The sequence below is a fragment of the Lissotriton helveticus genome, chromosome 10, assembly GCF_964261635.1.
Source record: "Lissotriton helveticus chromosome 10, aLisHel1.1, whole genome shotgun sequence".
Taxonomy (NCBI): domain Eukaryota; kingdom Metazoa; phylum Chordata; class Amphibia; order Caudata; family Salamandridae; genus Lissotriton; species Lissotriton helveticus.
Window position 1 is genome coordinate 868,875,539 of NC_136071.1, and position 22,922 is coordinate 868,898,460.

The 22,922-nt window shown below is 44.0% G+C and overlaps 1 protein-coding gene across 1 annotated transcript in view; it reads right to left on the minus strand.

The window, feature by feature from the left end:
* DNAH11 (dynein axonemal heavy chain 11) overlaps positions 1-22,922 on the minus strand; it is a 3,642,058-nt gene that overhangs the window by 2,267,646 nt on the left and 1,351,490 nt on the right. The window contains exon 24 of the mRNA XM_078663510.1: positions 4,176-4,334. Coding sequence (XP_078519636.1) covers positions 4,176-4,334 — 159 coding nt within the window. The remainder of the gene's footprint in view (positions 1-4,175; positions 4,335-22,922) is intronic.

Genomic DNA, 22,922 nt, shown 5'->3' on the forward strand with positions numbered 1-22,922 from the left:
TTAGTTGATCACTCTATCCTTTGGCCATCCCTGCTTACTCGCGTGTGTTCAGGCTGATAATTTATTTTCTTGCAAGGTTGTACGAGAAATTATCAAGTAAAGTAAATTTTTGTCCACGTGGCGAATGCACCACGAATTGTGCTGTAGAAAGAGGTGTCCGGCACGGCTGTGTCCTTGCCCTCCTACTATTCTCTCTCTTTATCAATGGGCTGACAAGGCTCTAAGAGCGATTCAAGCAGATGCCCCTCAAGTCGCCAGGAGTCTCATACCACCTTTGGGGATTTAATTTCTGGTGGCCAATAAAACTAAGACCTATACAATGATTTGCGGGGCTCACCCAAAGAAATTTAGAACTTTTTTATTGACAACACTCCTGTAGACGCTAACAACACTTTTAGCGATTTGGGTATTAGTTTTGCAGGAAGTGGCTCTTGGTCACATGAAATTACAAATGTTAGGGGCAAGATGAACCAAAGTGCCCACGGGATCTTTAGGTTTTCGGCAAAGTTGGAAACCCAACCTATAAAAGAAATAGGGTAACTTCTATCGCCACATATGGGACTGGTGTCCAGATCGAGGAAAATTGTTTCCTCAAGCACCTGTTGTGCTTACCCACATCTGCCTATACAGAGAGAACACACAGAGAGACAGGGTTACCGTACATAGCTGATTTAATTTTACTTCACCTTTTGCTGCTTTGGTGCTCTATTTCGGTAAAAGAAGAGACTAGTTTCACCAAGTCAATCTTTCTAGATTGCCTGACTAACAATGGAAACTCACTACTTGCATTCATAAATGAAAAGCATCTTGCAAAGCTCCAGGTTCTGCAGAATACGGCGGCCAGACTGGTCCAAAACCTGCCCCCTCGATCACCCTCTGTGCCCAGTTTAAAGACCCTACACTGGCTCCCAATCAGAAAGCGGAAACATTTCAAACTCTGCTGTCTGGTACACAAAACCCACAATAACAAAGGACCACAATATTTAGCCAAAAACCTAACAAAACACCTACCAATAAGAACCCTTTGCTCTACCAACATCTCCTAACGGTACCTAAGGAAACATGAAACAGACTGCCTCTACATCTCCGATTGGAAACCAATCACAAGAAATTTCGCAGATCTTGTAAAACCTGGCTTTTCTAGCACTGTCCACCAGTCTTTCTTGCTTTTCTTCTTTTTCTGAGTTTTGATTGAGAGCTATGAGACCTACGGGTGATATATGTGCTTAATAATACCATATATAAATACAAAAATACAAACGATAAAGCATTGAGTATCCCCTGGTTAAGTTATAATAATTCTATTTATAGTCTGTTTAAGATACCAAGACATTTTAACTTCTTAATGATCACAACACTTACCAAACAGTGTATTAAAGATAATGTTATGAACCATTGACAGGAAGCCCATGTGAGAACTGAGGGGGGGTCTACTGCTACATGTTACCATTCATTAGAGCTAGAGGAGGACTTTCAAGGTTATTTTACCTGGGTTACTAATCCAATGCACCGCTTTGTACTAACTAGATTTAGATTAGAGATTGCAGTATTTCCCACATTGAAATCACGCCCTTTAGATAGGATCTCCTGCCCTTGTGATAGTCAGAACAAGCAAAGCACACTGCACTTTATTCTATTTTGTGATTTTTATTCTAATTTTAGGCATTACTATTTAAGACCATTTTTTCTTGTAGAAAATATTAGATCACATATTGTTGCCTTGAAATTTCTGCTCGAGCTAAACTATATCAGGTTTGTCTTAATGTCACACTTTTTGTTATAAAAGCAATCAATAAATGCAAAAGCAATGTTTTTATCTGAAGCTAGTATGAATTCCTTGCCTTAAACTATATGTTTTACGGAAATAGGGCGATAGTTTTCGTTGTGAAATTTTTAATCATGTATACCTGGCATGGCCATTTTATGTGCTAAAAAACCTTTTGTCTATCGCTTTTAGGGTTGTGTTTACATACTGAATAAAGCCTTTGAAATGAACTGCTTATTAGATTTAGGGTATGCAATATCAACAAAACCTTGCATTTTTTTTTCTCCTGCATCCGCCACATCTGTATAGGCAACTCACTTGTTTGAGCCGAGCCAGTCTGTACACTGTGAAAGTATTTTATGAGGCGGACCAGTGCTTTTTCACTGGGATTCTATGTGCACTGCACACAAATGCATGGCAGTCTGTGGAGAAGCAAGCAAGATGAGACTCTGAACAGGGTGCCACTAGCAAATTGCATGCCATGGGGCCTTGGAAGGCATAGTATTCATTTGATTAGGAGTGCACCAATGCCTTACTGCCTGCATTGCCAACACCTCCTCTGCTGCATTGGGAGAGAATGGGGCGTGGTTTAAGGTTTGGGTGAGAGCAAAAATAAGTGAATGGAAGGCTCGACTCGTTTTGTCAATCTTATAAAGACTGGCCCATCTCTAAAACTAAAGCTATAGGAAATTTCCTCAAGCAGTACATTCATTAGTCTGGTTTCATCATTCTGGTGAATACTACTAAGAAAACTGTTTCAATGAAAATGGGTCATCAGAGAACAGGTTTCTTAAAATGTATTTATCTTCAGATTCAAGTACATCAGCTCCTGATCAGGACCGTGAAAACTAAACCAGATAATGGATGAAACATACTCCTTTTGTGTACAGGTAGTCTGGGGCAAAATTTCCATGTAGAATCATTGTAAATAATAATGTGGAGTAAATTGATTATATTGTAATTTTGCATTATTATCTGTGAGTTGACATAATTGGTGTCTTCTAAAAGAACTTTTGTGTAACAAAGGATAATATTTATGTAAAGCATTGTCAATTACACCGATTGTTTGGTAATGGAGAAATTTAGGAGCAAAAGAAGAGTTCAATATTTCTTGTATATTTAGTGGGTGCTCTTTTACTCATGACCAACGCAGTGTGAATAATTAATAAACATCCTCTGGGACTAAATGACCGGTAATGATTCTGATTACAGAGTATAGAATATACCACATAAGACAACTGAAGCCTCACCCAGGCCACCACATTGGCCGGGACGGAATTACAACCGGCCATAAGGTAGGCCCTTTTTTTTTACACAGTCACAATATGTCTGATGATCTTGATGTAGATAGCATTTCTGATGTCTGCCCGAATACTTATATTGGTCTTATGATTTACAAGCCAGATGCTCTATATTCTGGTTACACAGGTATGCCACATTTGGGGGTATACACTGTGTACACTATACATATTATTAATAATATAGACACTTGACACTTGGGATATTACTCCAACTTTATGTGCTTTAAACAATACTGTCTACTACTGCGAGATTTTGTCCGAAATATAGAATGATGAATAGCTTTACTCCTAATGCAATATAATTGACATGCGTTGTACATCTGTCTCACCAACTCACGAAATTCGGGTGTTTATCCTCCCTTAATATGGGGACTGAGGGTCTATGCACACAAATGCATATAATTTGATGAAAACATATTTGTGATGTTGTTACATCACAATGTATATATGTTTTGGACCCCTGACGAAGTCGCGGGTGACCAACCCAGGTAGCGACGAAACACGTGTTGGCAACAACAACTGGAATAAAGAAAAGAAAAAAGAATGCGGAGAAAGATTACTGCTGTCTTTTGTGTATATATGTCATAAACGGGATAAAAGAGGTTAATGTGTGCGAGGATATTATGACAAATTTATAGGATTTCTTGCGGAGATCTGATTGATGGGGTTGTGGATGATGACCCCCTCCCTAAGCACCATAACATACTAATATTTTAGTATAGATATACCGAGAACTAAGAGAAGCAGCACTGTCACTAGACTACACCTATCATCCCGAGAATTAATTTAAAGTTGAGAAGATGGTTGAATTATCAATGCCAGAGGGCAATTAAAAACATACAATAAAGGGTTGGCAGAGCTCTATTTTTACTCCTACTTTAGCTACACAAAGTATTTATCTTTAATCCATATGGACCCAGCTCACAAAGCACTGGGAGCACCTAACAGCTATAACTCCAAAAGAGGCATTCGAACTTTCTGTGAACATATACAAAAACTGGTAATTTATTCACTATAGCCCATCTGACTAGCTATTGTAAATTACTAAGCAACAAAAACATCTCAGCACGTCATTATACTCATATGTTTATGCATTATATAATACTTACTCCTGTTGCATTAATTAGTTGGCACCAATGCCTATCTCGAATGGCAGGATTCTGTAACTCTGTCACTGCCCTGAGAGATGTCATCAAATTTTTGATGGTTAAATCCAAGCCCATGTATGCATCCCAGGCACGAACCTCTTTGTCCATTGACCACAGTTCCTGAGAAGAAGTAGTTTTAGATTGATATCAGGCATGTAAAAAAAGGAAGCTAAAATCTACTAGAACAATAAAATGTGCATTTGTTCTGCTTGTTGAAGAAAAACACAAAGAAACGGTGGTTTGTGAACAATTGTAGTGTACCCCTATTGTTCCAACCTACTTCTGTTGTGTCATGTTAAATGGCATAGAAATTGATGGTTTCCAAAATAATTAAAAGTGTGGAAATAATTAGGTCCAGTCAAATTCAAGTGAAATTACAACGGTCAAATCCAAACCCAGAGAAATTTACTTAAACTAACAGCTAAATAAAAATAAAAATGATGGAACTATATTTTTATGTCTGGAACTAAAATTAAATACGCTACATTAAAGTAGAAAGAGCTCAAGTTAAGTTAAAAGGTCAGTCTAAAAATTATTTCACATCTCTGCCAGAGTGTACATTTCCAAGATTAACAAAACATTCCCCGATGTTCACCTGGATAGGTCCAGGTGTACTTTTGGGAATATAAAGTTACTTTTTCTTATTTTTTTTACAGACATCCAAATCCATTGTGCAGGGACCCAACAGGAGAGAACTCAATGCAGGAGAAATGGCGTTTTCAGTGCAAATCTGCATTTGTTTCTCCACCACAAAAGCTTTTGTCTCCTCAAGAAATGACTTCTCCTGGACCTGCAGAAAGTCCTTGAAGGGTAGTTAATATCTGACCATATCCAGGGGAGAGGTGGGCAGAGTGGTATTTACTACTGCAGATTTCTATGCACTAGTAGTAGGAAATGCGACACTAGTTAATGACTTCACACCTGCAGGAATAACTTTGTGGATTCCAAGAAGTTGAATAAATGGTATATTTGGACAAAATTGCCTTTGTAATTAGTGCCCTAAATGTTGATAATCTTTGGAATGAAAGTAGTAGGAAAATAACGGTGCCTATTTCAAAACATGTTTATTGGTGATTGATTATATAATCTGGGTATACATTTAGGCATAATACCAGCACTACTAGAAAGCATTGGAATATCATAACTCAGTTGTACCATGTGCTCTTCCATTTATGACACAGACTGCAGTCTCCTAGAATGAACAAAAAAGATGCCAGGAACTCATACGGCGAGTCAGGCTGCTCGGAAATCACTTTGCGCTAGCCTCCTTTGTGTGTGTGTTTATTTGCTATGGTGTGATTATCGACACTCTACGCATATTTTATTACTGTTTTTACTCACTTACCTGCTGCCTCATTTGCTCCTGACCCCGTTCCGCCGCGGCTGTGTGCCGATCGAGCGGAGGGTCATTTAGCGAGCAACACGCCCACACCACTTCCTGCCTGCCACGCTGCTGACGTAGGTCAGCGCGCTAGCTGTTCCCTCCACTGGGGCTATTTCAGATGGTTATTTGGCGGAAGCGCAGCGGACGAGCGCAGCGGGCACGCCGACTTCGCGCCAAAGTCGCACCAAAGTCATGCCCTTCTGCGCCCGTCCGCGGCCGGCCGCGCCCAGCGACCACTCCTCATGCCCATCTGACCACCTACTCCAGCACGGACCTTCTAGCCCTTCAACATTCATGCCCCCTGGACTCTCGTGCAGCTGGTGCTGCCCAAAATTGAGGTATCCTCATCTCCCCGGACTTATCGCCTGGTATTCGAGATTTCTGTGCCCAGACACGACACTCTCTCTCTTCCATCATCTTATCTGGTGTGGGGTCCACTGGTCATCTATCTCTAGCGGTTGTATATCTCAACACCCGTTCGCTGGTGAAACACCAGCTTGAGATATTCCAGCTGCTGGATGATGATAAAGTGGATATTCTCTTACTTTCTGAAACCTGGCTTACGGATGATTCCGCCCCGGACATCCTTGCTGCTATTCCTACTGGGTACTACATCTTACAGTCCAATAGGTCCGGGGGAAGAGCCGGTGGCGGGTTTGCTGCTATCATTCAATCCTAGTTCAAGTTCACTACCGTGGAAACTCTCAACATTGTCAAAACTGACTGCCTCACCCTTAAATTTTCCTCTTCTAGGTTCTCTTTCATTTGTGTCCTGGTTTATAGACCCCCTCAAAGCACGCCTCTTTTCCTTCAACAGTTTGGCGAACTGATCTCTAGGCTAGTTATTAACTCCACCAAAATTCTTATTATTGGCGATTTTAATTACTGGCCAACTGATTCCCGGGAGAGTAATATCTCTGAGGATTTCACTGATCTCCTTCTTGGTATGAATTGCAGCCAACATATCACTGTAGCTACCCATAACAAAGGTTACAATCTCGACCAAGTGTGGACGACCAACCTTGACATCTCTTCCCCCTCAGTGTTTGCTTGCTCCTGGTCCGATCATTCTTTCATTTCATTTTCAATTAACTTCACTTTGCCCGCTCTCCCTATCCCTGTCACCAATTTTACTGCCCGCAACTGGAAACGTGTTAATCCTGCAGAATTCCACGCCATCCTGACTTCTACTGCCCATAGGGACCAGGCCTCGCTGTCCGACCAGGCTTACCTCCTCGAGCAATGGCTGGTATTCTCTAGTGATAAAGTGTCCCCCTTAAAAACTATAAAAACCAAACGTCCCCATGACGCTCAGCGTTGGTTTACAGATCAATTAAAATCAGACAAACTGGTCCTCCGCCAAGCGGAGCGCCGATGGAGGCGCAATTATGATCCCACTTCCAAAATGGAGTATATGGACCTATTGAAACAATACAAAAAATCTATTTTATTGGCCAAAACTTCCTATTTTTCCCAGAAAATCTTGGATTCTGCTTCCAAAGCGAAGGATATTTTCACTATAGTCGAGGAGCTTACCTTGCCGGACCGTGTCACGGCCCAACCCTTACCTACCCAGGCTCTTTGCGACTCTCTGAATTTGTATTTCACTGAAAAAATTGTTACCATTAAAAATAACATCCCTTCCCCGTCCTCTTCCGTTCCACCTCCTCTGCCCCCCACGAACCCCTGTCGATTTGATGGTTTCCCTCCAATTTCCTTGGCCGAGTTCACTTCTTTGTTACATTTGGTGAGCTCGGGCTCCCCTAACGATTGCTGTCCCCCGCAAATACTTAAAGATATTTGTTTGGCCTGTCCTGACCCCCCTCTGTCACTTCTCAATAAATCCCTAGCCTCTGGCATCGTCCCAGCCTCTTTCAAACAGGCGGTCGTATTGCCAATATTAAAAAAGCCGGGTGCTGACCCCTCGGTCATGAGTAACTTTTGACAGATTTCCCTCCTGCCCTACCTGGGGAAAATCTTGGAGACATACGTCACCCGCTGCCTCAGTGCATTCATCGAGAGCTCTGCCTTTCTGGACAAACAGCAAGCGGGCTTTCGGCCAGCGCATTCCACCGAAGCTGTTATTGTGGCTGTGATGGATGCACTGAGGCAAGGCGCTGACAACAACATTGCCCAAGCCCTGGTGCTGCTGGACCTGTCGGCGGCGTTTGACACGGTCGATCATGCCATCCTGATCGACCGTGTCAACAACGCGGGCATTCAAGGCGTGGCTCTCTCCTGGATTACATCTTTTCTGCACCAGCGCTCCCAAGCAGTTCATCTATCCACTTATTCTGCCTTTTATTCCCCTTTAACCTGCGGAGTCCCCCAGGGCCGGCGCTGTCGCCACTTTTGTTTAATCTCTATATGCTGCCCCTCCTGGCCTGCCTTCATCACACCCCCGTCACTATTTTTAATTTTGCGGATGATTTACAATTGATTTTTCCACTTCATCCCTCCCCCTCTTCCTCTGCTAATTTTCAATCTACCATGCTTGCGATCTCCGAGTGGATGCACTATAGTCAGCTTAAGTTGAATCCTAACAAGACTGAGTTGGTGTTGACGGGCGGGGCAGCCAATCCCTGGACCTCCAGCTTTTGGCCGCATTCCCTTGGGCCGTCACCCTGTCCCGTCAACTCGGTAAAGAGTCTAGGCGTTATTATATCTAGCGACCTGTCCATGAGGCCTCAAATCAATGCAGTAACATCCTCCTGTTTTTTCCACCTTCGCAGGATCTGCAAAATTCGTAGATTTCTCAATACTGAGGCACTCACTCTTGTTATCATGGCTCTGGTCACCTCGCGTATAGACTACGCCAACACTCTCTATGTTGGTATTCCTGCCTACCCTCTCCATCGGCTGCAGCTGGTGCAAAACCAGGCGGCCAGACTGATCTTCCACCAGCCCAAATTCCAACATGTCTCGCCCCTGATGAGAAGATTGCACTGGCTCCCCGTGGCCTATCGCTGCCTGTTCAAACTTGGCTGTACTGTTTTTAAGGCCCTCACTGATCGTGCTCCGGCCTTTACTACCTCCAGTCTTCAGCGCTACACCGCCTCTAGAGACCTTCGGTCTGCCTCTCACAACTTGCTGCTGATCCCAAGGTTTAAACGTAAAAAGCATGGAGGCTCGTGTTTCTCCTCTTTGGCCCCCTCCACGTGGAATTCCCGCCCCATCTCCCTTAGGCTTTGCCCTCGTTATGTTTGCTTCCGCAAACTACTCAAGACTCACCTTTTTCAGTTAGCCAATTGAGTCTCTCTGTTGCCCTGCTCTCCCGCATATGTTTTGAGCGCCATGAAACCATTTGGTGACCGTGCGCGGTACAAATTTTTTTAACATAACATAACATGAATATCTCAGAACTCCATTTGCTCCTAATTGATACTATAATGTGAGAATTTAGGTACTCTTCTCAGTGCGCTGTCTTCTGGGGGTGCTGCATGCTCTTTCTAAATCTGTGAGTTTAGTTTTGGAAGGGGGAGCAATTTCTGTTTTTGAGTGCACTCAAAGCAAATTCTTGCTTGAGTGCATGCCGGCCAAGAGATGTAGTCCTGATGCATACTATGTTGCCAATCAGTTCATTATGGGCTATCCAGTGTTTTGATCAAAAAGTGTTAATAGAGGACACACTTCTATAAATACTTTATTTTAGATTTGCAAAAGACCTGTTCAAACATTATTTAGGGTAGATATAAATCTGCAGTTGTTTCTGGTAAAGGTTTGGTGCCAGTTATGATATGCTTCTGACAATGAAACTGCCCTATTGTTACATATTTTATGTAGGATTCTGGAAAAGATACAAATACAGCCACATTATTTAGGTCAAGTTGAAAGACTGCTGTCCAGAAGACTGTGGAAGTTATATAGACATTGATGAATGTGAAACCTCCACCTTAAAGTGATGGATGTCCTGTCTACCTCATTGCGAGCACATTTGTTGTCAGTGGCACTCTAATACCCATAATACTATAGAGTGGTGTTATCAATGATTTACCTCGGATTGGTAGGTGTGAAGCTAAAATTGAATACATCCATGTATAAATACAAAACAGAATGATAAGCAGCTGCTCTCAAATGTTTATAAACTCCTAGAGCGCAGCCCCTCTCATAAACACCGGCATAAAAAAGATGGGAAACGGAATTAAAGCATTCTTTTTCTCATAGAGAGTGTTGCAACATATACAGAGCACGTGTCTCGGCTGTGAACTGCTCGAGCAAGGAAGCACTTTTCAAAACAGCTTCTTATTAGTGTTACACATCGGGTTCACAGTATCCTATAAGATCTGCAGACTGATGGAAAAACTGTGGGAGGCAAGGATGCCTCCCACATTTACTGTGGAGATATCCGAAACTTCATCGTTATTGCAAGAGTTGCTCCCAGGGTCAAACTATTTGACACAGAGATCCCACAGTTCCCAGAATACACCATGTTGGGTCTCTCAAATAAACTAACCGTGCCTTTGAGGTCTATATGGGGTAGGGCAATCTCCATGACTCTGTGTTTTGCATGGCAGGCAATCGCAACAAAACGGGAGAAAGAACAAGCACCAGAATATGGAGATTGGCTCGACAGGTTGTGGGAACAGTTGGGTATGGAAAAATTGTCAGCAACCTTGAAGTCTCGTGAGGACCACGTGGAGAGAATCTGGGGCAGTGCATTGGCATTCTCTCGTCAGATTTTATGGAATGAACCTGCAGTGACACCAGTCGGAATACTCTGTATTACACAGACACACGCTATCTAATGGGCGTCCGGCTTACAGATTGAAATGAGAGGGCCCTAGAAAAGAGGTTGTCCCAAAAGTTTATGGTAAGAGTGCAATATGGTATAAAATAAATATTCAGATCGCTTGTGGAGTGGAGGAGGTGGTTGGGGAGAAAGTTGTAGATGTCCTAATTTGTTTTCCCTTTTGTTCTTGTTTTCATTCAATGACACCCCACAGGCATGTGGATGTAGGTGAGTGTATGTGGTAATCACATTTAAACTCAATAAAACATATTTAGTTCTTGAAATTATATATATATATATACATTTTCCTAAATATGCACTGCATGCATTAGCAATATCCAATTAATATCAACCTAATAAAACACATCAATAAACGTAACTTTCAACACTTTCAAAACATAACTCATAGCAGATGTAAAACAGTGAACGTTTACAAATAAGTTATGTAAAACGCAATAAACTGTTTTTCTATCAAAAGAGCTTAGCTGAGCTAACTTAACACAAACCTCTTACTACACTTAAGCACAATCTTGTGTTTCAATTGAAGGAGAGTAGATTTTCTCAGTCAACAAACCATTCCCCAAAAATTATTTTGTGGCAAGCCAGAGAGTTTGCATCCAAATGTCCATAGACCTCAGCACCTCCATCGACCAGCATGTTATTTTAAGAAACCTAATCATGGGCCACATTTTTACAGTATGCGAGTACTTAATGATAATTTGGTCAGTCTTCACATTTGTTATTTCATATTTTCAGGAAATTACATTTGCATACTATTTGTATGTTCTTAATATTTAGGTGAAAAGCCCTCATGCGTACATTGAATCTGTCAAAAATTACTTCAAATTTTTTGGTCTGGCTTGACAGGATAGCTTTCATACCGATTGTTAAGAATTCTTTGATATATATCTATGGCGTGAATCCTGGCTGTTCCGTAAGAAAAACTTTTTCTAGCCGCATGTCGTTGGCTCTTTGGTTTATCATTCTGACTGTTGTAGGGTGCTCGATTACGTTGTATGAGAGACTATTTTACATCTAAAAAGTACAATGATGAAGATTGAATTTTTTATGTTGTCCGTAGATTGCAAACATTCAAGTGTGTTCCTTTTTCTCACTGCATTAGCATTCTTTAATATTTTTGTACACTAACAAGTGTGTGAGAAAATTGTAAACTTTCCTTATTTTGTACACAGACCGATTTTGGAAATTGGGTGCATTAAACAAAAGTCCATTTTGCTGGATATCTCAAGTAAATTTTCTCTGCGAGGCTATTATACACTGCACAAAAAAGCCACACAAGATACCAGCTGCATACTAGTTAGAGGAGAAAATGTCTAATTTGAGGAGAACATGATTACACGTGACATAGGGGCAGATGTATCAAGCCTTTTGCGGCTCGCAAAGGCCGAAATTCGCAGAATTTTGGCCTTTGCGAATCGCAAACGGCCGTTTTGCATTTTTGTGAATGTATCAACAAATCGCAATTTAAGGAATCGCATCAAATTGCGATTCCTTAATTTTGCCATAGCATTTAAGGAATCGTAATTTTAGCGATTCCTTAAATGCTATGTATGTAGCAATTTCAATTTGCGAATTTTGGTTAAGAAATCGCAAATTACCACTAACTTGTTGTTGATGGTAATTTGCGATTACTATTAAAAAAGCACAATTTGTCATTTTTTAAGGTGGCATGTGACGCACACACATGCCCATAGGGCATGTATGTGCGCCATATGCACACACATGTACATTTCAGGGGTGCAGCAGGGTGTCTTTGAGACACCCCTGCACCCTTGAAATAATTCTCAAATTGCGATTAGAAAATTGCGAATTCGCAATTTGAGAATTACTTCACAATCATTCCTATGGGCCTCCTGGCCCATAGGAATGAATGGGAAATTATTCCTTAATTGCGAATTCGCAAATTGCGAATTCGCAAAAAAGGAAGATTAAGAAATCGTTAAAAAATAGCTATTTTTTGATACATTCCATTTTGTGATTTCTAATAGCGATTCCTTAAAAATCGCTATTTAGAAATCGCAAATGGCTATCTTGATACATCTGCCCCATACTGTTTACCATAACCAAACTCATGCAGGTATAAATCGCACAAAAAGCTCACGTTATTCGAAATGGTGAACATTTTGCATAAAATAGAATTCAAGAATGGTCTAAGATTACACCTGCTTAGGACAATTTTGCGCAAGCAATAAAATGGCCCTACTATTGAGTTGTATCTGTACAAATCAGTATGGCTGTCATCCTTGGGTCCGTACTCCGACTCCAGCCCTCACTAAACCATTAAAAAGGCTGACGCAGCAAAAGGATTACTTGATGTATATTAAGCAGGTATGGGAAAAAGGAACTGAATGGGTGATAATTGAGAATATTTTTTCAATGGTTGCTCTTATTCATCATCAAAGGGTGCCCACCATCTGCAAGCTGCCCCACACTGCCACTAACTTTAAATGTGTTTTATGCTACCAAACAATTTAATTACACCAGAAAATGACATCATTGTTATTGTATTGTATGAAGTCACGCAGCAACTTGCAGCAGGGTTCTGGGGAAGATTCGGCACGGCCTTATGCTCATGAGTGACCAGGCTTTTCCGCGTCATCTTCCATGTCAAGTCTTACATTAAAGTGTAAGGGTCAGTCTGTCCAAGTGCCTCTGCTGGCCAGTTTGCCAAGCACCAGCTTGTTGTGCAAAACAGCCCTTGCCTGATGGTGCTGTTTACTGTTCTTTGAAGAGAGGCATCATGTTTAACTGGTGTCAGATGGACTGGGATTGAAGCCACAGAATGTTCACACTATGGACCGTGCACGCACTTAAACAGTGTGCTTTGCTTCTTCTACTGTTCTCAGAGGTTTGCCAGTTGCTGCAACTGCAACATGTTTAGAATTTGAACTATACAATGTAGTGCTTGCAAAGATCTCTGGATGTTGGCTATTGCAAGTATCTTGATATGTGTTCTTCGTATATAGATATATAGAACTACGTGCATGCTAAATTACAGCCATCGAGTGATAAGAAACTGACTCATTAGATTGACATTTTCTTTATTTTTTTATCAATGTCCTTCAAGCGGTGTAGGAGATGCGGCACCCAATATTTTGTCCATCACCTCTAGTCAGGACTATAAGTTCCTGCATTAGTTACTTATGAGTCCTGACCTTAAGTAGGAACAGCTCAAGAAGATGGCTGTCTTAAGGTAAGAACTTGTAATCCAATGCTAACAAAACCATAAAAAAACTAGCATTGGAAGAGATGGACGTTAATGGGCTTATGCATGTGAACGGAGGCGCACACTAATGTGCATCTGAACACACATTTACATGTGTTATATTAGTCAGACATACTGGTTTTGACAATGCTTATTCTTCATTATCTTTAAGCCTTTTATATTTTCGATAGACCTCACAAGATTTCAGCAGATCATGTATTGTGCAGGTATCTGTGCAAATAAAATCACACCATCCGTGTAATTCGGACACAGGAACAAAGGTCATTGGTACAAGAATTAAATGAAGCTGGGGCTAACAGACAATTTGGTTGAACACCTCGGATCACTTCAAAGGAGTATGTTGTTTGTCAGACGTGCTATTGTGTACACGGGCAGGATTATCAGACTATAAGAGTACAGCCACAATTAGATCTCCCAGGACACCAGGTCTTGGAAGGTCATAACTAACCTCCCTTTCCTCTCTCTCCCATGGTTTGGCATACTTCACTTTGACAAGTGCAAGCCCCGTACCTAGCTCTATTGTTCCTGCAACCTATCCTACAATTTATGCTGCAGTTTCTTCATCGTGTTGAACTTGGACTCGATTGGACAACACTTTCCCAAAGATTTTATTTGGTGAAGCAATAACATTGGGCAATGATTTCCTGGGCACACAGGGCTTCCATTCTTAAACATAGGATTGATTGTTTCACACAGCTTACTTTTATCCATCACAGTAGGGTCAGCCTGATGAAGACAAGGACTTTAGGAGAAAACACCAGCATTTGGGCCTCCATCTCTAAAAGTCTCCTGAGAAAGCTGTAAGAACCCTGACAACAGGTTGCTTATTAACTCCACCTCAAGCGGTAAGAAAACTTCATCCAATGTCCACGGTGGTTCCCTAAAGAAGAAGTGCCCCCCCCCCCCGCCCTCAGGACAGCCACTGCAAGATGAATATGGACAAATGGCGGCTCAGCATCTGCTCTTTCTAACAATATAGTTTTTCTAACATATACAAATGCCTACCACAGTAGTGGCTGGCAGGGAACGGTGGTGGAGGGGCGGGCGGCGGGGGAGTTGTGAGAAAATAAAGAAAGAAAGAAAGAAAGAAATACCAGTTACCTTTTCGCCAGCTACCACCTCTCCTCCTTCTTGTTCAGTTTCCTTTTTCTTGCAGTCCTAGCAGCAAGAAGCACCCGGCTCCCGGCTACCCTGAGCCAATCACAATACTGCAAAGCATTGGTCTGAGCGCCATGGTTCAGCGCTCAGACGAGGACAGGTAGACTTTGCTTGTTCCTCACCAGGCTGCGTAAAGCAGCCTGGTTGGGAACGCGCAACGTGCCAAAAGGGCCGGCCAAACAGTCATGTGCACTTAGGCAATCTGAAAACCACTCCTCCCCCTGTCCCAACAGCCCACCCTAACCCAGGCCCGCAGCTAAAAAAAATAAAATGAAAATAACGTTATTATCATTTTATTTTTTCTGCTCTGCTCGGAGATCAGTGGGGTGACGCTCCTCCGCCTTAGCTTAGGAGCTGCCGCTGGCCTACCACTGGCCTGATCGATATGTTGGTTTTACTATCAATGGTTCCATTTGTTCAGGTTGGAGAAGATTTGGCTCAGTAGTGAAATAGTTCTTTAGAAGATTGGAAACTGCCCAAGTTTCCTACAATGTAAAGGTTAACCTAACTCATTATTTATAAGGTGTTTTATTTGTGCTAAAGCGCATTACAGATGTTCAGTTGAGCTTCAACAGATATTTGTAAAGCACCAAAAGCTCTAAACATATTTTGCACAACAGAGTGGGTTATTCTCTATCTGCCAAGACGTCTTGTGGTGCATGGATAGCATATGGTACTGTATTTGTATTGCAAAGTAAGTTATCCCTATATTACACATGAACTCAGTGATTTTTGTCATTTGCCAACAGTTTATTTTAACTTAGTTTAGACAGCACTGCGTCAGATGCTGTACATATTCTGATGTGCTACACAAACAAATGATGGACGGAATGTTGAATAAATCATACATTCAGCCCCAGACAAGAGATCTGGGTTAAATTCGTCGATCTTTATTTTTCTCAACATGCCACCCCAGTTTAGACCCAGACATATGCAAATCAGTCTTGACCCTGTGCCTCATGGGAACAGTCCAGACCAAACTGCCAAGCCAGGTCCTCCCTGGACTGGAAACAATTATCCTAGGACCAGTTTCGGACTTTCAGCCCTCTTCAGCCAGGATAGATTTACTCCAGTGGTATGTAGAGCACAAGACCCACGGCTGGACATACACGTCCCACTCAGGGTGACAAATGCAAAAAGAACAATTGATGGACAGAATACAGCACGAAATAGATCCAAGTTTGTGCTTGCTAGAGCCAAACGAGATTGGGCAAATAAGGACTGGCAGGACCTGCAGGATTGCACGTTATAGCCCAATCAATCAATCAATCGGTCAATTTGTAAAGCGCACTACTTACCCGCAAGGGTCTCAAGGCGCTGAGGGGGTGGTGCCGCTACTGTTCGAAGAGCCTGGGCTTGAGGAGTCTTCTGAAGGTGTGCAGCTCTTGGGTCTGCCGCAGGTGGGACGGGAGGGTGTTCCAGGTCTTGGCTGCAAGGAAGGAGAAGGATCTTTCACCGGCGGTCGTTTGTATAATGCGGGGGACTGTGGTGAGGGCGAGGCTAGTGGAGCGGAGCTGGCGGGTGGGGGTGTAGAAGCTGAGTCGGTCATTGAGGTATGCTGGTCCGGTGTTGTGGAGGGCTTTGTGTGCGTGGGTGAGCAGCTTGAAGGTGACTCTCTTCTCGACGGGAAGCCAGTGGAGGTCTCTCAGGTGGGGGGTGATGTGGCTGCGGCAAGGGATGTTGAGGATCAGTCGGACAGAGGCATTTTGAATGCGTTGCAGACGTCGCAGGTGTTTGGCCGGGATCCCTGCATAGAGTGCGTTGCCGTAGTCCAGCCTGCTGCTGACGAGGGTCTGGGTGACCGTTCTTCTTGTTTCAGTCGGGATTCACTTGTAGATCCTGCGGAGCATGCAGAGGGTGTTGAAGCAGGAGGAGGAGATGGTGTTGACCTGTTTAGACATGGAGAGGGAGGAGACGAGGATGATATCCAGGCTGCGTGCGTGGTCGGTGAGTGTCGGTGCTGTCCCCAGCGTGGTCGGCCACCAGGAGTCGTCCCAGGCTGTGGGGTTGGAACCGAGGATGAGGACCTCTGTTTTGTCCGAGTTCAGCTTCAGTCGGCTGTTCCTCATCCATACTGCGACGGCCTTCATTCCTTTGTGGAGGTTGGTCTTGGCGGTGTGCGGGTCCTTGGTTAGGGAGACGATCAGCTGGGTGTCGTTGGCATAGGAGATGATGTTGAGGTGGTGCTGGCGGGCGACGTGGGCGAGGGGGGCCATGTAGACATTGAACTGAGGGATGAGCCTTGGGGTACGCCACAGATGATATCGGTGGCTTCGGTGCGGAAGGGGGGGAGGCGGACGCTCTGTGTCCTCCCGGAGAGGAAGGATGTGGTCCAGTCGAGGGCTTTCTCTCGTATTCCGGCCTCTTGGAGACGTGTCTTTAGTGTGCGGTGGCAGACCGTGTCGAAGGCGGCTGACAGGTCCAGGAGGATGAGGGCAGTTGTCTCACCGCTGTCTAGTTGCATCCTGATGTCGTCTGTGGCGACGATGAGGGCTGTCTCGGTGCTATGGTTTCTTCGGAAACCGGACTGGGAGGGGTCCAGGATGTTGTTGTCTTCGAGGTGTTGGGTCAGTTGTGTGTTGATGACTTTCTCGATGACCTTTGCCAGGAACGGGAGTAGGGAGATGGGCTGGAAGTTCTTGAGGTCATTGGGGTCCGCCTTGGCCTTCTTGAGGAGGGCGTTGATCTCTCCGTGCTTCCAGCCTTCCAGGTAAGTAGCTGTCTCGAAGGAGCAGTTGATTACTTACTGGAGTTGGGGTGCAATGATTGCGTCTGCTTTGTTGAATATGTGGTGTGGGCAGGGGTCTGATGGGGATCCTGAGTGGATGGCTTTCATGGTCTTGCGTGTTTCGTCATCGTTTACGTTGGTCCAAGCAGTAAGGTGGTTGGCGTGGGTGGTGATCGCCGAATGGGTGGTGTCTGGCGTAGTCAGTGCGGTCGTGGTGTTGAAGCTGTCATGGATGTCAGCGTTCTTGCGGTGGAAGAAGGTGGCCAGAGAGTCGCATAGTTCTTGTGAGGGCGGGATGTTGTTGGTTATGGCGCTGGGGTTGGAGAGTTCCTTGACGATGCTGAAGAGTTCTTTGCTTTTGAGTGCATCGTTGTCCAGGCGGGCTTTGAAGGAAGATCTCTTGGCTGATCTGATGAGGTGGTGATGTCTGCTGGTGGCTTCCTTGTGGGCTGCGTAGCTGTCCGATGTTTGTTTGTGGATCCATTTCTTTTCCAGTTTCCGGCAGGTACGTTTGGACGTCTGGAATTCTTCAGTGAACCAGGTGGCTTTCTTGCTGGTGCGACTGTTGGATGGTTTCTGGTGCGGGGCGAGGGTGTTGGTGCAGTCGTCGATCCAGTGCCTGAAGTTGCGGGCGGCGGTGTCTGGGTCGGTGGGGTCGGTGGGTGGGTTCTGGGTGAGGGTGTCATCAAGCTGGTCCTCAGTGACCTTGTTCCAGCAGCGGCGGGGAAGCTGTTGGGTGTGATGGTGCGTGGTGGGTTTCTTGTAGGTGAAGTGGATGCAGCAGTGATCCGTCCAGTGGAGTTCAGTGGTGTGGTTGAAGGAGACGCAGGTGCTCGTGGTGAAGATGGGGTGAAGAGTGTGGCTCGCGGTGTGGGTGGGTGCGGTGACCAGTTGTCTGAGGCCGAGGTTGGTGAGGTTGTCAGTCAGGGTGGCGGAGTTGGTGTCGTTGTTGTTCTCGAGGTGGAAGTTGAGGTCCCCGAGGAGGATGTAGTCCGTGGATGCGAGTGCGTGGGTGCTGGCGAGGTCTGCAATGGAGTCGCTGAACTGTGGCTGGGGTCCGGGGGGTCTGTAGACGAGGGTTCCTCTGGGGGTGGTGTTGGGGACGGTGTGGATCCGGAAGTGCAGGTGCTCGGCAGTGCTGAGGATGTCATCTGCGTGAGTGGAAACCTTGAGGGAGGACTTGTGGATGATGGCTATTCCTCCTCCGACTCCGTTGGTGCGGTCTCTGTGAGAGATCTTGTAGCCGTCCGAGATGGCTATTGCAATGTCCGGTGCCGAGGAGTCGTTCCACCAGGTCTCGGTCAGGAAGGCAATGTCTGGGGCGAAGGTGACGAGTAGGTCCCAGAGCTCGATGGCGTGTTTGCGTGCGGAGCGGGTGTTCAGGAGTATGCAACGTAGGTGTTTGGGTCCGGTCCTTGGTGGTTTGGTGGTTCTGTCGCCGGTGAAGGTGCAGTTGCGGCAGGAGAAGTGTCCTTGAGTGCGCTTCGGGGCAGCCTTGAAGCAGGTGTGATGTAATCTGGCATTGAGGGTGCTGGTGTCGTAGTGAAGTCTGGCGTCGTGGTGGTCGCGGGGTCCAGGGGTTCTGGCACTGGGCGCGGTCCAGGTGCCTTCGGCACCCAAGCGGTATGCCCGCTACATGCATTTGCTGCGCGGCCGCTGCACGGCCTCCATAAGAGCGGGAGGGTGAGGGAGGAGCAGCTGGGAGGCCGGAGAGAGGTGGCGAATTGGAATGCAGGGGGCGGGGCCACAGGGACGCAGTGGCGGAAAGCGACGGCGAGGATCAGTTGGTGAGCACCGGGGAAAACCCAAAAGGAGGAGGAGAAAAACAGCCCAAGGGAGCCTAGAACGAGTTACCACCCCACGTTATCCCATACAGACCTCAAAATGGGTAGACCATTTCACTATGTTATATGACAAGGCAGAAATTGTTTCCGCTGAGGTTGTTAATGGAAACCAAACCCAATGCCTATTGGCAAAGCAGTTGGTGATAAAAATTTTGACCTAGCTTTTAATCTAGATGACACCGATAAGGCCATAAATAGTAAGCCCGGGGGTGAATTTCACTCAGTTCAGAGCGTTTGCAGAGTTTTATGCACTCCGCGGAGCTCGCAGAGTGAAGAAAACTCCTCTTCGCGATGTGAGTTTTTTCCCTGCTTGCAATCGTGAACTGTAAGTTTGCAATAGCGAATGGTCAGTTTGCGAGCACAAGCTGCCGCTTGGGTAGAATTTCCACCCGAGCTGCAGGAATAGTAGCACAAACTGCAGTTCGCACTGCACTCCGCCACTAGCAGAACTTCGCTGAGTTTTTTTGTCACTTCACTGAGTTCTGCGTAGCAAAACTCTGCCCAGGCCTAATAAATAGATTAAAATCAGCAAAGGCTCCTTGACCAAACCAGATACTCGTCGATCTGTACAAATCTGAGCCCTCTGTATGGATCCCATACATCAATCTTTTGTCTTATGCTATAGTCGAAGGGGGAGATATGCCTGAGACCTGGAGAGGGACAGAGCTCATTATCATATATAAAAAAGGAGATGCCTCGGTTCCATCCAATAACAGGCCAATTAGCCTGACAGATAATCTGAAAAAAACTTTGCAAATCAAGCCCTGGATAAATTGCAAGATTGGATGGAAGACAAAAAGATCTTGTCATCTTAAAAAGGAGGGTTTCATGCCAAAGTAAGTACATGCAACCAGGTTTTTAGGTTTACACTCCTTACCTTTAAATATGTATTGCTAAAGAAACAAAAATTGTATGTAGCATTTGTGGACTTGCAAGCTGCATTCAACCTCGTGCCTCGAGAAATGCTTTGGAAAGTTTTATCAGAGTTAGAAGCCCCTACAAACTTGGTAAATCTGTTAGCTAGGTTGCACTAGGGAAACTATGCTCAAGTTAGGTGGGGGAAGCAGGGTGAACTAACCAATAAGATCCCCATTTACACCAAGGTTGTGTACTTGCACCAAAACTATATTTCATTGTATGTAAATGAAGTGGATAATGCCCTAAGGGATTGTGGAAATGTTGCCCCGGTCCTGAATGCAGTAAAACACCTATATTGCTGCTCGCAGACAATTATCTACTTATTTCCTGGTCTCCAATGGGCATCCAGAACTTACTCTACACGTTTTTGGCTTTCCGTGTGGCTAGGGGCTTGGAACTTAATGTAGAGAAAAGCAAGTTTATGGTTTTTGGTAAGAGTAAGAGCCGTACAAGAACAGTGAAAATTGCTGGAAAACCGCTTGAGAGGGTAACCACCTTTAACTACTTAGGGGTTAAGTTGACTGATTTGCTTGGTTGGGAACTACAACTTAATAAATGTTATCTTCTCCTCTGCCACAAATCTAAATTACGGTTCTATAGACAGACCCAGATCCAATTACTAACTACCGCACTAGAGGTCTACCGAGCAAAATCTCAGAGTGCTGCTCTCCATGGAGCAGAGATATGGGACCATGTTGACTCTCACAAGTTGGAGGTATGAGAGAACACTTATGCTAGATCCCGTCTCTGGCCCCACCGGTATCTCTCTGATCCTATTGTTTTTGATCTTGTGATGAAGGGATTTGGGGAAGTGGCTTCACTAAAACCCTTAATGTAATGGTTGCATTTATGGACCATGACGGAGCTAAGTGATTACTGAGAGTCTCTGAAAGAGACTTAAAGAGCAGTGGAGCTAAAAAGATCCAATGGCTACCTTATTTATCAACTTTGTATAGATCTTCAGTATTGACTGGCCTTTGGGACTGTCGCGGAAGGAGTAGTAAAAAAGAAATAGTAAACATAAAAGCTAAGTACTGGGCTCATGTGACTGATCAGTATGCCACGAATACGACCGTAGGATGCTTAACCTCTCAGTTCCTTATTTTTAAGTCATACCCAAGGTTTGAGCCTTTTTTAGATCTGATTTCATCTCCACTAGAAAAAAGTCTGTATGTGAGATTTAGTTTGGACTGTCTACCATTAAGATCTATAAGTACGTGGATCCCTGAACAAGTCTCAGTTGTCTGCCCTGTGTGCGCTACAGCCCAGGAGACCAACAAACACATTTTATTCTTTGATCTTTTACCAGCTCCCTCGCAGAAGGTAGAGCCAACTAATCTGTCAGAATCTGGAAACCAGACATTATTGGGTTGCTCTCAGGATTTTGAGGATTAATACATCCAATCCTATTGTCTTTGCTGTGAGCAGCTTTTTATTGAATATCTGGTTTTCGCAACAGAGGTTTGTTACCTAGATTGGCGAAGGAGTTTCTTTTGATCCGTTATCAAGGTTGTAATACAGCCAAGGATAAACCGGATGTTTGCCCTGTGAGACAACTCTCTGCATCATTAATTATTCTTATAATGCACAAAGCACTTTAATTATTTGTGAGAAGGATATTGCCTGTAGTTCTCTGAAATTTTTCTTAGGAGGTTTTATATTTATGCTTTATTTTATCTGGAATTTGTGAAAGCATATTTTTAAATATTTGATTGTTATTTATTGTTCATGAACACTTTGATGGTTTGCATAAAACCGAATAAAGTTTTGATGATGATGAATCTCTAATCACTGCCCCTCTGCTCTGCTTTTCTTTGGGGCACCATTGATCCTTATGACACATTTAAGCAAAGGCTCTTTCAAACGACTGTATGGTGAATAATGGTGATTAATTCTACGGTCTTATTTCTTCTTCCTTTCAAAGAGGCCTTCAAGTAACCTCTATTTGTATTGGTACTGATCTGCAACATATTGTCCTAGGTCCTTTGGCCTCAATTGGCAACTGTTTTTTTCCAGTCGCTTCTCAACTGTTTCTATGAGATCATCCTTTAGACACTTCAAAAACGTTGGTAGAAAACAGCTGCCCTTTCAAATGGTACTATAAAGCAATTTTCTGTGCAAAATATGCCAACAAGTCCCTATTGCCTTATAATGCTTCTAAAAATGTATAATTGATTTAAAGAGTAATATCATGCCCTCCTCTCCACGCAAAAAAATAAATGATAACCACTGTAGGAACTCCCTCTTTTGCCATGTGTACAAATGGTCTTTCACTCTAGACAGCTGGTGTTTGACTATTTAACGGATGAGCCCTGCTAATCATGCTTCAGTTCTGTATTCCCAGCATTAAAAAGACAACTGGTTTTACTTTTAATTTACCTCACCTCACACACTCACAAATCAATCATATGTGATGATTTGTAGTGCGATATTAATGGAGTAAATGTTAATCTCGTATCCACCAAACAATATTCATATGTGCTTCAGACAGTGCACTTTTAAAGCAGATAGACTGCCCAGTCTATGTTAAAATGTACAAACTGAATAAAAACTGTAGGGAATGGGAGTATTAGTTGAGGGGGATAGGTACCCATCTCAGGTAACAAAACACAATCCTTGTTAGAGTGAATCACTAAATTAACCAGAGGTCAATCCCCTGGTAGCTATGGCCAGAGCAGACAGGCTTAACTTGGAGGCAAT